The 12,963-nt window shown below is 40.2% G+C and overlaps 1 protein-coding gene across 1 annotated transcript in view; it reads right to left on the bottom strand.

Moving 5' to 3' along the window:
* LOC111863382 (helicase SKI2W) overlaps positions 1-3,485 on the bottom strand; it is a 60,586-nt gene extending 57,101 nt beyond the window's left edge. The window contains exons 1-2 of the mRNA XM_033751038.1: positions 2,844-3,485; positions 1,045-1,224 (exon numbers count right to left, since the gene is read on the bottom strand). Coding sequence (XP_033606929.1) covers positions 1,045-1,224; positions 2,844-2,879 — 216 coding nt within the window. The 5' untranslated portion in view covers positions 2,880-3,485. The remainder of the gene's footprint in view (positions 1-1,044; positions 1,225-2,843) is intronic.
* Positions 3,486-12,963: the final 9,478 nt, after the last annotated feature.

Genomic DNA, 12,963 nt, shown 5'->3' with positions numbered 1-12,963 from the left:
AATTTCACGCACACTCTTTGTTCCTTCTGGTCGGCCATCTCACTAATCGCCAAAGGGTTGAAACAGGAACGCACACAACAGAGCACCACAGACAAACCACTTAACTCAGACTGACGCCAGCTCACTAACAGTCGCGGGAGACCCCCAGCTAACACCACCTAGCAGCACAACTCGTAACTACAAAGCATGCGCGCGCAACAGGTCGGTTCCGGTTATTTTTGGGTCCCCCTTCGTATATATTACTGAATCAGAAGTACTCAGTAGGACTTCGATCATTATGGGAAGCTATAATTAATACATAATGGGATGATAATTGAGATGTGATTTATGTTCTTCCCTCTGAGCAACAAACTTCATATCTGTACAAAACAATGGGTACAAGTATAGCTACATATAGTTTAATCTTTGTTTTCCTACACAGGAGACAAAAAGATAAAAGACTCTGAATTAAACGGTAGCAAACATTCCCCTTACTTCAGTCTATGCTTTTAATTTCTTCATGACAGTGTCATTCACATTACTTTCACTTTACCATATTTTTGAAGATTTTATTAGCTGTCTTTATTTCATGATTTTGTCTTGCACTCTGGTGAAGAGCCATGCATATACATTCAGTTCTCTCTATTTACGTCTATGTGAAGTAAGCTATAACCACAGTATGTGCCACGCTTGTTAGGAATAAATTCATGGCAAACTGTAATTACTATCATCCCCACTGTCATGGATGAGGCCATGTTTGATCTGTTCCATCCCTCTGAAGAGCTTGTTGGTATCTCCATCTTATCTGTGGGCACCCTGTGTTTTGTTGTAATTACTATAAATTACAAAAATACAGTGATGGAGTAAAGACCCAAATTGATGAAAGTATGCAGACTATGCTGATTACCAACACGACAGGGGAACTTGTGTGCAACCAATAATGTTAATTCCAAAGCTGTATACAAGCACTGCATGTTGCAAGACATTATGGGGCAGAAATGGGTGAAGGTGGAACAGGACAGACTATGTAGACAAGCCTGTAACTAATGTTACGGGTAAACAAACCTTTAGTGTGGTACCCAAAGGTGCAACATCAAAGTGATAAAGAGACTTGGGATTTGGTTCTCTGGGCCAATACTTTTGAGCCTGTTTATAATCATGAATTGGGAGATGGTCAGGGCACAGTAAGTATTCCTTCAATTGCTTCTCAACATCTGGCAACACTGGAGGTGGCCCAAAGGGAAGCTGAAAACAAAAACACAATAGGTGTAACTTTATTACACTGATCAGTTATTTACTTTGAGTAAAATGGATTTATGCTTGTAATTCATACCTAAAACTCTGACTTACTGACAAGTCAGGGGACATAGTTAGGACAAAAATGACATGTTAGGATTGCTAACTGTAAGGAAAACCCAATTCCAAACCAATTATAAATTGACCCGATATTTTATGGGCAATCCATAAAATGTGAACACAGAATATATACATAAGCCACAGGATATGAAAGATACCTCAAAAATATAATTTGAAAGAGGCTATGATTGGCTTGTAGAAACTATCCTGTAATAATTACAATATGATGGCAATTTTCTTGGACTCATATACACTCAAGTGCCAAAAGTCATGGGATAGCAATACGTAAATTTATTTTTAAGTGGTGCCACCGTCCCTTGACGGCTTGGGAATGCCCAGAGCAGTATCAGCTGTGAGGTGTTCTCTCATGAGTCAGGTTAAACACCAGCCAGTCTGCTCATGGCAAGCCGACGTGAATTATCGGAGTTTGAACGGGGCATGATAGTGGGTGCCAGGCAGATGGGGAAGGCATTTCCACCCACCATGGACAGCGCAGTGGCTGACCACGGGTGCTTAATGATCGTGACCAGGGGTGTTTAGCTAGAATTGTCCATGGTATCAGACAAGCGACACTGGCTGAAATCACATCCACATTCAATACAGGAGGTACCAGAAGCATATCCAGCAGGTCAGTGCAGCGTTCTTTAGCTTCCATGGGATATGGGAGTAGAAGACCAACCAGAGTGCCTCTGTTAACACCACGACACCGGGCACAGCGTCTCACCTGGGCTTGTGATGTTGCTAATTGGACCCTGGAGGATTGGCAACATGTGGAGTGGTCCGATGAGTCACGGTACCAGTTGTTTCGGGCGGATGGTAGGGTTAGGGTGTGGCGCAGACCCCATGAGGCCGTGGACCCCAGCTGTCAACAATGCACCATGCAGGCTGGTGGTGGTTTCATACTGGTGTGGGGAGTGTTCACGTGGCATGAGTTGGGTCCACTCGTCCACCTAAACACGTCATTGACAGGTGACTGCTACGTTACACTGCTTGGTGACCATTTGCAGCCCTTCATGGACTTCCATGTACCCCCAAAAGGATGGGTTATTCCAGCAGGACAATGCACCGTGTCATCGGGCCGGAGTTGTCCAGAATTGATTCAAGGAGCATTCTGGAGAGTTCCGACGAATGGTGTGGCCATCATGTTCGCCCAACATGAACCCAATCAAGCATTTATGGGACGTGGTGGAGAGGTTCATTCGCACCCAAAATCCTGCACCTACAAATACCAGGGAGCTGTGGGCTGCTATCCAGATGGCATAGCTTAACATCTCTCCAGAGGTCTTCTGTCCACTTGTGGAATCGATGCCACGTCGAGTTGCTGCACTTCGCCAGGCTAGAGGGGGTCCTACATGATACTAGGTACCTATCCATGACTTTTGGCACTTCAGTGTATATAGAGTACAGTGTTTTCAGTTTTATTATTACAAATTTGATATAAAATTTGGTTTCTCATACCGCTACCACATTGATTAAATGTGTTAATAGAATATAATATCGTACAGTACCTGAATTTCATAATCCAATGAGTTTTCCTTCGGCATTCTGATACAGTAACCTACAATACACAAATTCTTTCACGGACGTCAATTATCTGCGTTCAGCATATAGCTACTTTCGTGGGTTTCAGATAAGGCGTTAACTGTGCCTGGTTGTCAGCGATGTCGTTAGCAAAACTCAATCTAATGTACTGCTCATAGACAATGCAATAAATTTTATACAAGAGCATTATAGCTAAAGAGTAAAGAATTACTGTACTCCTCAAACTATACCACTTACAATTGGCAGTCTCATAATCTTTTTACACAGACAAACGAGTACGTGCACAACTTTTGCAAATTATACAGCAAATGAATTTATTCCGTTGTTTTGTGTAAAAACAAGTAAAGTTATTCATGTGCTTAAATAATTAAACAACACGTAATATCCGATGTAGAAACTAAACTTATTACGTATAAGAATTTTGGGAGAGGTTAAGAAAAGAAGAGGCACAGTAGGTGAGTATCACACTTTTACACGAACAAATGACACAAGTCCTCTCAGCATTTTATGTATACGGTCCGAATTCGGACGCTATGCAAACAGTGCTGAACGGTGCTGAAGCTGCTGAATTAGGTTATGTTACGGCAAGAAGGCGCATTAGACAACTGCGCATCTACCTATGCATTCGGGCACGTTCGGGCAGAACTTGGTCATTTTGGTACGGGTCGTGTGCGGCGTGTAGGTCGTTGGACTGCCAGACAACTACGCATCCTCGAACTCAGTCACCGGACTGTGAATTCGGACCTATTCGGACTGCGCTCGGTCGGGTTGGTTTAGGACTGGTTAGGTGATGTTACGTTAATTTGACGCTTCAGACTACGCAATCGAGCAGACCTGGGCCAGATCAGGTTAGGTTATGATAGGTTAGTTTCATGCATCAGATCACTAAACATTCACTTGTGCGTTGAAACATACTGCTCTGATGGAGTAAGGCTTGATTAAGTTGGCGTATCAAACTTGCTCATTCAGGCAGAGCTTTGTCTAGGGCCGTGTCATAACTCAGGCAGTTAGTCGCAGGCTTCCCACCACGGAGGCCCGAGGTTCGATCCCAGGTCAAGTCATATGGGATTTGTGGTGGACAAAATGTCACTGGGACAGGTTTCCTCCGAATACTTCGGCTTCCCAAACCAATTCTCATTCCATCACTTGAACACTCGGACAGTGCTTGATCAGATTGCATTGGTTCCTTTGCGTAAGGCTGGCGTAATAGACAATTGAACATCCACTTGCTCATTCGAGGAGATCTTGGTCAGGCTGCGTTAGCTTAGGCTAGGTTACGTTAGGTTAGATTGGCCCACCAGGCCGCTGCGCATTCACCTAAGCTATCAGGGAAAACTTGGCGGATTGGTTTAGATTATTTAATGTTGGCCCAGAAGACCACTGAGTTTTCGCCTACGCATTCGGGCCGAGCTTGGTCACTCTGTCTTAAGTGATGCTACGTTTGGTTACGGTGCACGGGAGCACGCCACACCCACCTGCTCATTGCAGTGGTCTATAAAATGTTTTAAATTTATAATATTGTCTATATTTTCGAAAGGTACATATTTTTAATTTTCTGTAATTTTTATGTTCTTGAGGGTTTGGAAAATTTACGACATAAAATTTCGGAATCTTATAATTTTTTAAATTCTGAACATTTTGGGGATTTTCAAATTATCTAAACTTGTCAAATTTTTTTAAATTTTCGACAATTATAAAACAGTTTCAAGTTTTGTTCTTTTTAAATTTCTAACAGTTTTAGGAGTTAAACAATCGCATCCTTTTAAATTTTTGTAAATTCCCGATGTTTCGAAATTTTAGAAATTCTGCAATTTTTTTTTAAATTTTAAAGTTACAAGTAGTCGCTAATTTCCGAGAATATCAACTTATTGTACATGTTCGAAGTTGTCCAAATTATGAAGTGGTAGAAAGTATTCGAGTTTTTTATTTTGCAAAATTATCTAAGTTTTTTATTTTTTAAAAATTTTGAAGTTTGAAAATGTTGAATGCTTTAAAATTAATAAAATTCCCACTGTATAGTTTTTGAGGTTTACACAATGGTAGCTGTGAAGATTTATATCTTCAAGGACATAACACAATGCAGTCCGATAAAAGTCAACCGACCTCTCGGATGAGTATATTGGCTTTCACCGGGCTACACGGATTTATGTCTCAGAAGATATAGTTCTTCAAGATTATCAAAATCCTGAAGACTATTTCAACTGTTTTATTAAAAAAAAATATTTTAAATTTTGGAAGCAATAATATAAAAAAAAATGCTGTTTTCGTTTTTTTTAAGATCAAAATTTCCATTTTAAACAAGAATGAATTTACATGTTCTTTAACGCGGTAGCTTAGTTGGTTGAGGGACTATGCTACAAGCCGTAAGGTCGTGGGTTCAAATCCCGATGGGGTCATTGAATTTTTTTCAATTGACCTAATCCTTTCATCCGCACAATGACCCTGGAGTTGACTCAGCCTCTAACAGAAATGAGTACCAGGAATTAATTAATTTTACTGGGGAGTAAAGCGCGGCCGGCGCGTAAGGCTAACAATCTTACCGCCATCTTTGAACCGATTGTTTAGATAATGTGGGACCCTTAAGTCTCACAACCCTATGGGCCTCCACGGCATGTTACAGGGATACCTTTACTTACATACTTACCTACTTACTTTAATTAAGTTAGGAAATTACAAAAATACCTATCAGTTGTTTGGTCCTGTTTATTCAGTATATCGATATTATACAGAATATTACCTATTGTCTGAGGTATAGGCTTATTTGAAACATACATTCGTACAGAGTTTCGGCTGCTGGTTCTGTTCCCGCCTTGACTTGCCGTTGTCTTCATAATAATCGTCAAATACTATGCTGGAATTCATTCGTGTACAACACATATGTGATACGCCCTTCTTTGTATAATTACTGACCACAGAGTTTTAACGAACTTCTATTGTGACATTAAATTACTCTCATGTTTTGTTCTATTGAACTATACTGTATTTCAATCTATTCTATTCTCTAAAATACATAATGGGAAGCTTCATAGTTTGTACTTTGCACATAATATTGTTAGGATGGGAAGTCAAGGTGGAACAGGCTGATGGGAATATAGCACTCATGGGAAGATTAGAAATGTATACAATATTATGGCTTCAAAGCAACAGACCACTTGGAAGACTTGGGCGTAGATGAGATGGTAATGTTAAAACAAATCTGAGGAAATGAGTGTGGAACGATAGACTGGATTTAAGTGAATCAGGATTTTGACATTTTAAAAATGTTAATGAATCTTTTTCTTAAGAGTGGCGATTTCTTTAGCCTGCGGAAGAACTATGAACCTTTTTAGGGAGACATTCGCCTACAACTACTTACCATACAAAAATAAATAAGCTGAAAACTCTAGCCAACGTTTAATATCGCGCTGGACTGGGTCACCTGTCGCACGCTATTGTGGGTGAATGCAAAACGGTGACTGCCATGGGAAAGCCCAAGTAGTCAATAAAATTTGTCTCATTACCGTTATGACAATGCTGTTCATATACGCATTTGGTTTGTGATTCAAATCTAGCTTCACTAGAGAGCAGTTGGCGTCCGACTGTCTAAGGTACGTCACGGCCCTTCAAACCATGAAATAAGGTGAAAATATTTCACTAAATATACATCACACAGGAAACTACGGTCTGCTGTCTGCTCAAGGAATTTTAATGACGCCACCGTTGCTTATCGATGACCTGAAATCGTTGATGCCATCTGCGAGCTATTCCATTTCCTTGTCACGAATACTGACTGAAATTCAAGCACCTGGCTCACTGTCCCCTTTCCATTCCTGAAGTAAAATTAGGTTATTTTTTGTTCGTAGCAGAATATCGTAAAATGCTGATCGATACGCTGACACTCGCACCAAGGTTGGCTTGTTCGGCCGTGACTTGCTAACCGGTGAGCCCCGAGTCACGGACACAGGTAAGAAATTCCGAAGTGGTGCCTAGCTTCACAGTACTGAAATTTCACCCAAACAGGATTTTATCTGCTTCTATAGTGCTGGCTACTTGGTAAGTTCTCTTAAGCCTAAATAATACCACTATTTGAACATAGCAAGGTGACACTACGATATTGTACTTAACAACAATTAAAAATTACAAAATCACATTGCCTCAGATGCTGAGGATCTGGATTATTGCTCTTTATAACTGTTATTGTTATAACTCCCAAATTATAAATAAACCATTAAGTTCATACTAATTTACAAAGTCAGGCATAATCACTAACAGAAGTGTTATAAGTCGAATTTTTACCGAACTATTTAATATGCCCAAAGAGTTTACCTTCGTATTGGTTCACTTGCAGTGTCTAGTGAACTAATGAAAACACTGGTTGATGAAGAGTAAAATAAATTATATAGTACCAGTCTCCATCTGTCATCATCTGGTTTATTAATCACAGAATACGGCCCAGAAGCTAAATGTCAAATAATGTAATATCAAAGGGCATTCTTACCAGCAGAACAAAAAACTGAAGGGACCAAAATGACAAGTTACTATGGAGACAGAATTCTAGGATTTTTTTTTTTATTTTTCAATTTAAAAGTACCATATCGTTAACATGCTTACTGAATCGCAGATAGGTGACAAGAGTCAAGAAGGAATCGCTCCCTGTACCCAGTATTGTAGTCCCTGAAGTCGTTAAAACGTACCGTGTTCGACTTTGGACAGATATGGATAAGGAAACGTGAATATAATACGCAACGATTTTTATCTTTGCTACAATTTATACAACAGAAAAATTTCTGATACAGATAAAAAAAATATATCATGATTTGAGTAACTACAGACGGGATATAAATTGGTGAATGGATTTATGGACCACTTATACACGCCATTCGGAACTACAAGTAATTACAGTGCTATTGCTGATTTCCACACTATAAATCACTACACGCTGAGTCTTCTCTGCCTGTTTTCAGTGATCGTTCCTGGTAACGATTCTTAACAATGTAGATTCTTCAGCTACTGTGGTCACGCCGTTGCCAGCTGGTGAACACTCCAAAACTGCGCTATCAACTGAACTATATCACCGCCTCTTCTCAGCCTCTCTTGCAGAACTCAGATCTGAACTAATTGGGTTACCCAAATTGACTTCCTTGTAACTCCTTTGCAAGGACCGAGTAGAAAACACCGTTTCCAACAGTAACTCTATCGTTGCGTGCGTATTCGTTGCAGCGGGAACGTGTTTACCGATCCGTTGCCTCGAAACAGGATGCATAACATCGTTGTTTATTCGCCTATCTCGAAGTCATTGCACAGCAACGGCTGTACAAGCTACAATATTTTCAGTGAGTCTTTCAGGAAAACAATTGAATATCAACAATTGAATTTTTATTTTTGCCTTTTGTATACATTTGTAACCACAATCTTAAACGCATTCACTCGGCCACCATCACGTGTACATACTGTTGCTAAAATTGTTGCACTGTCATCCTAGTACGTCGCATGTGAATGGGCTGTGCAAAAACTTCAGCAATGTATGTACACATGAAGATGACCGAGTGAGGTCGAAACATGCAATAAAATATATGAAACACGAACATACGTGTTACTTTTAAGAAGACAACAGTATTAGTGCAACAGGATGCTAAAAGTACAACATTAATCTTTATTCTCTGCAGTTGGCGTGCATGTTGTGTAGTATACGTGTAGCGCAGCTATAGACAGATAAAATTAGTAGCTAATTAACTAATTAATTAAGTCAGTTGGTCAAAAAGTTCCTCGCTTTTTATTTACCTGCAAGATTTATTGTCGTGTTCGTAAGAGACTATTTCTAATTATTCTGACCCACATGAATTATGTAAGCACCTTTATATCTCTTTTTTAATTCGCTTAGTGGGGGGTGGAGTCCAACTGGGTCCACTCGGCACGGAGGCCACTGATTGGCCTATTGTAGCCTGCCCCGGGTGATTATGATGATGGAGAATTTGGTGGAATGAAGATCGGCAGGGAAAACCGAAGTACTCGGAGAAAACCCGCCCCAGCGCCACTTTGTCCACCACAAATCCCACTTGACCAGACCCGGGATCGAACCCGGGCCGCCACGGTGGGAAACCAGCGACTAACCGCTTGAGCTATGGCGCGTCCACCTTTATATCTCACTTATTTAATATTCCTTTCCGTTCTAACCGTCTGCAGCAGAAGCTTAGATGTCCCAAAAGGCATCTTCCCTTAAAGTTTAACGACTACAATTTTGTACACACTCCACATCACTCCTATCGATGGGACGTGACCTTTTCATTCTCCACTACATCATTTAGTCGTCCTATTAAGACTTTTTTTTATTGCTAGTGGGGTGGGACTAAGTCCCTTGTACTGCGGCCACTTCTGGCCTATTGTACCAGCCCCAGATGATAGGTGAGGGTGATTGTGGAGCAATTGGTGGAACGAAGATTGGCAGGGGAAACCGAAGTACTCGGAGAAAACCTGCTCCAGCGCCACTTTGTCCACCACAAATCCCACTTGACCAGACCCGGTATCGAACCCAGGCCGCCGCGATGGGAAGCCAGAGACTAATCGCTTGAGCTATGGCGCGGCCCTCCTATTAAGAGTTGGTGAAATGTAAAATTTGAAGCTCCTCATTATGCACGTTACTTCATGATCCTTTTACTTCCTCTCTCCTGGGTTCAAATATTCTCCTGAACACCCTGCTCTCAAACGTTTTCAGTCTGCATCCCTTCCTTAATGTAAGAGATTAATCATCATAATCGTACAGGCTCCAGCATGCAGATCACAAAACTTCACATTTGTTATTAATGATGCATTTTTCTGTTTAAATTAACACAATAATTTTAACTTAATAAAAATGCCATTTTACTGGTTCTCACATGACCTTACAAGAAAACACGGATCACACGGCAATCTTCTTCTTCTTCTTCTTCTTCTTCGGTGCACGTCTTATGTATCGCTAGTGAAAGATGAGGGAAACAGACTAAGTCTGCAAGTGGGAAGGAGAGACGGTTCCTATTGTTTATATAAATATATTTCGTATATAGTCCATCTTTTTCAGTGCAGCCAGAATAGCTTTTGAGGCAAACCAGTAATCACTTTGCTTTTTGATTTCCCAGCGTACGCCTTATTATGGATATAACTCAAAATAATAATTTTTAATATGTTTCACCTTCCGGTGAAAAGGTTTATTCTATGACTTACGCCTTTGCGTGACCTCCGACTGGCCGAAGGAACACAGTAGCCCTTTAAAGGCTGGAGAGAAAGGGAAGGTGTTTAGAACAATGCGGTGCAATAGCGATTATTCGAATTAATTGACTGGTGTGTCCGGAATATACAATCGTTAGGAGTACTGGAATACAATTAAATCATTTTTAAAAGCAAAATTATTTATTCAAAAGATGTGTAGGTACATTTTATGTATAAACAAAAACCAGAAGCCACGGACTTTTCAACTTCTCGCAGGGCTCGGAGCAAGCGGTAAGCGGGTTGCATATTTCACCACCTGGAGAGCCACTAACACATAATATCATGTTTCACAAAAATTCGTCTTTACTGCAAGTTAGTAAAATAATTATATGAAATTTGTAATTTATGGATTTTCTTTTTGTGCTGTAAGTCAGTCGGGATGAACGTGAGTTCTGTTTATCGACATTCCATTCCTGTTGAAGAGCAGGTGAAAGAGAAAGTCAAGGTGGAAGCAGGAGATGCTACATTTTGAAGGGGGAAGGGAAAGTATAATTTACTTAGAAGGCTTCCGGGCTTCACCTGTTCGTCCTTCACATGAGAGTGAAAGTGAAGACGTTAGAGAGGCCAGAAGTGGTGTAAGTAGAAGTACTAGTAGTAAGTAGTAAGAAGTAGGAAGAAGTAGAAGATAGGGGCCAAACAAATTTGAGTTATTGATATATTGGGTTTTTGGACTTCATCCATCGTCCTGGTTTTTAAGATAACTNACGGACCCAACAGAATAGGTGTTTTCCTTCACCTGAGGACGGAAACAGATCCAGTTTCCGAAACGTCGTGTTTTTATTAGTTATCTTAAAAACCAGGACGATGGATGAAGTCCAAAAACCCAATATATCAGTGTGTTATACACTATCGTCAGAATCCTATAGTAAATTTGAGTTATGTTTGGTGCCAAATTGCGTAATAAAATAGTTTTGTCGTCTTTACAGCAAAGGGGTTTAATTATGATTAATTTAAACAGAGGGGGCTGTGCGAGAGTATGCAGTGACATCTGTGAACTTGAGAACCATCTCAGCTATTGTTTAGACACAGGGTAAAACCAAGAACACTTACGTCGAGATGATCGGGGACAGAAATTTCCGAATGCATACTGACGCCTAGCGAGCAACCTGGCAAAAAAAGGGGGGGGGGGTGGAGGAATTTCACAGCCGATGTGTTGTTGCTTTATTCATAATTTGAATTGCACGCCAAGCACAATAATACGAGCAAAAGGGTAACTTAATTACATAGCAAGCATAGCTACTCATTAGTATTTCGCATAATGAGGGGTGGATTCCAACTGGGTCCACTCGGCACGGCGCCCACTGATTTCCCTATTGTAGCCTTCTCCGGGTGATTATGATGGAGTATTTGGTGGGATGAAGATTGGCAGAGGAAACCGAATAACTTGGAGAAAACCTACCCCAGAGCCACTTTGTCCACCACAAATCCCACTTGACCAGACCCGGGTTTGAACCCGGACCGCCGCGGTGGGAAACCAGCGACTAACTGCTTGATACCCATTAGTAACTGACAATATACGTGTATATATATATATTTATGGAAAAAACAAAAGTAATGAAAATTTCGAGACAACCAACCCCAGTCACCATAAAGATAGACCAAAAACAACTAGAGAATATGAAATGTTTTAAATATTTGGGTAGCTTCTTAACAGATGACGGAAGNTATCTGCCTTCTAAAAGAAGTTACTGAAGGAAAGATAGAGGGGCGGATAGAAGTGACCTGAAGACGAGGAAGAAGACGTAAGAAGATGCTAGATGACCTTGGGGACAGGAGGATATTCTCATTTGAAGGAGAAAGCTCTAGATCGCATCAAGTGGAGGAACTGTTTTGGAAGAGACTGTGGACCTGTCGTCTTGACAGATTCCTGATGAATGAATGAATATACAGTGTGATTCACGAAGTTTTATCCCCACTTAGGGAGGGCATTCCTGAGGTAATTTGGAACAAAAAATTTTAATATACTAATGGTATCCGACTCATAATTAAAGAGATACAATAATTTGAAAACTGGCGAAAATTCTTTTTTTTTTCTTCAAATTTCAGTCAAAACAAATTAGACATACAATACAAACACTTTTTAAATCGTTAATGTTTTAGGAAAGAAGCATTCTAAAACCATTTTTTTTTTCAATTTCTTAATTTTGGGCAACATTTTTCATCGATTTTATGTTACAAAATTACATTATTTTCAGCATCCCATTCTGTAAACATACCAATGGTTGCATATCACACCCTTCTATCAATCTGTTTCCTTTAAACTATAGTGCTTTAGAAGATGACTGGATTTACAAAGATTTTCAAAAATGTCTCCCTGCACGTCAACACAATGCGTCGCACGCGTTTGAACCGCTCTGCCTATCTACTTACGCGAAACATTCAAACCGGTCTACCTTATCTGCTGACACAGCTGACTGGAACCTATGGTCGTCCACGCTGAAGCATAGCGCTGCATTCACAATGATTCGTTTCAAAAATCTATTGTTACTCCGTAACAATTGAAAATCGACCACAAATTTATAAGGAAATTTTGCAGGAAATAACCCCAGGAATATGTACCATAAGCCGGGGTAAAACTTTGTGAATCACTCTGTATTTATGATGTCAATTGCCATATCAATAAAGGTACATTTCGATTTAGGCGACAGTTGTATGAAAAAAACCGCGCAGGTTGAAATCGCATGAATCGAATATCATTTCCCCCTAAGAATAAATGGAAATGTCTCACTTCTCTCAGCTAAATAACTGAACGACTAACTAACAATGACACACATAAGTAAATAACGCTATTCGTACCCTCTGTCTTGTGAAATACAGGAGAAGCTATTTGCTTTTAACACTGTATTGATGGCTATGGAGACAATC

This window comes from Cryptotermes secundus, unplaced genomic scaffold (genome assembly GCF_002891405.2).
Source record: "Cryptotermes secundus unplaced genomic scaffold, Csec_1.0 scaffold568, whole genome shotgun sequence".
Lineage (NCBI taxonomy): Eukaryota > Metazoa > Arthropoda > Insecta > Blattodea > Kalotermitidae > Cryptotermes > Cryptotermes secundus.
Note: the sequence above shows the minus strand (reverse complement) of the source record. Positions and strands in the feature narration are given on the sequence as shown.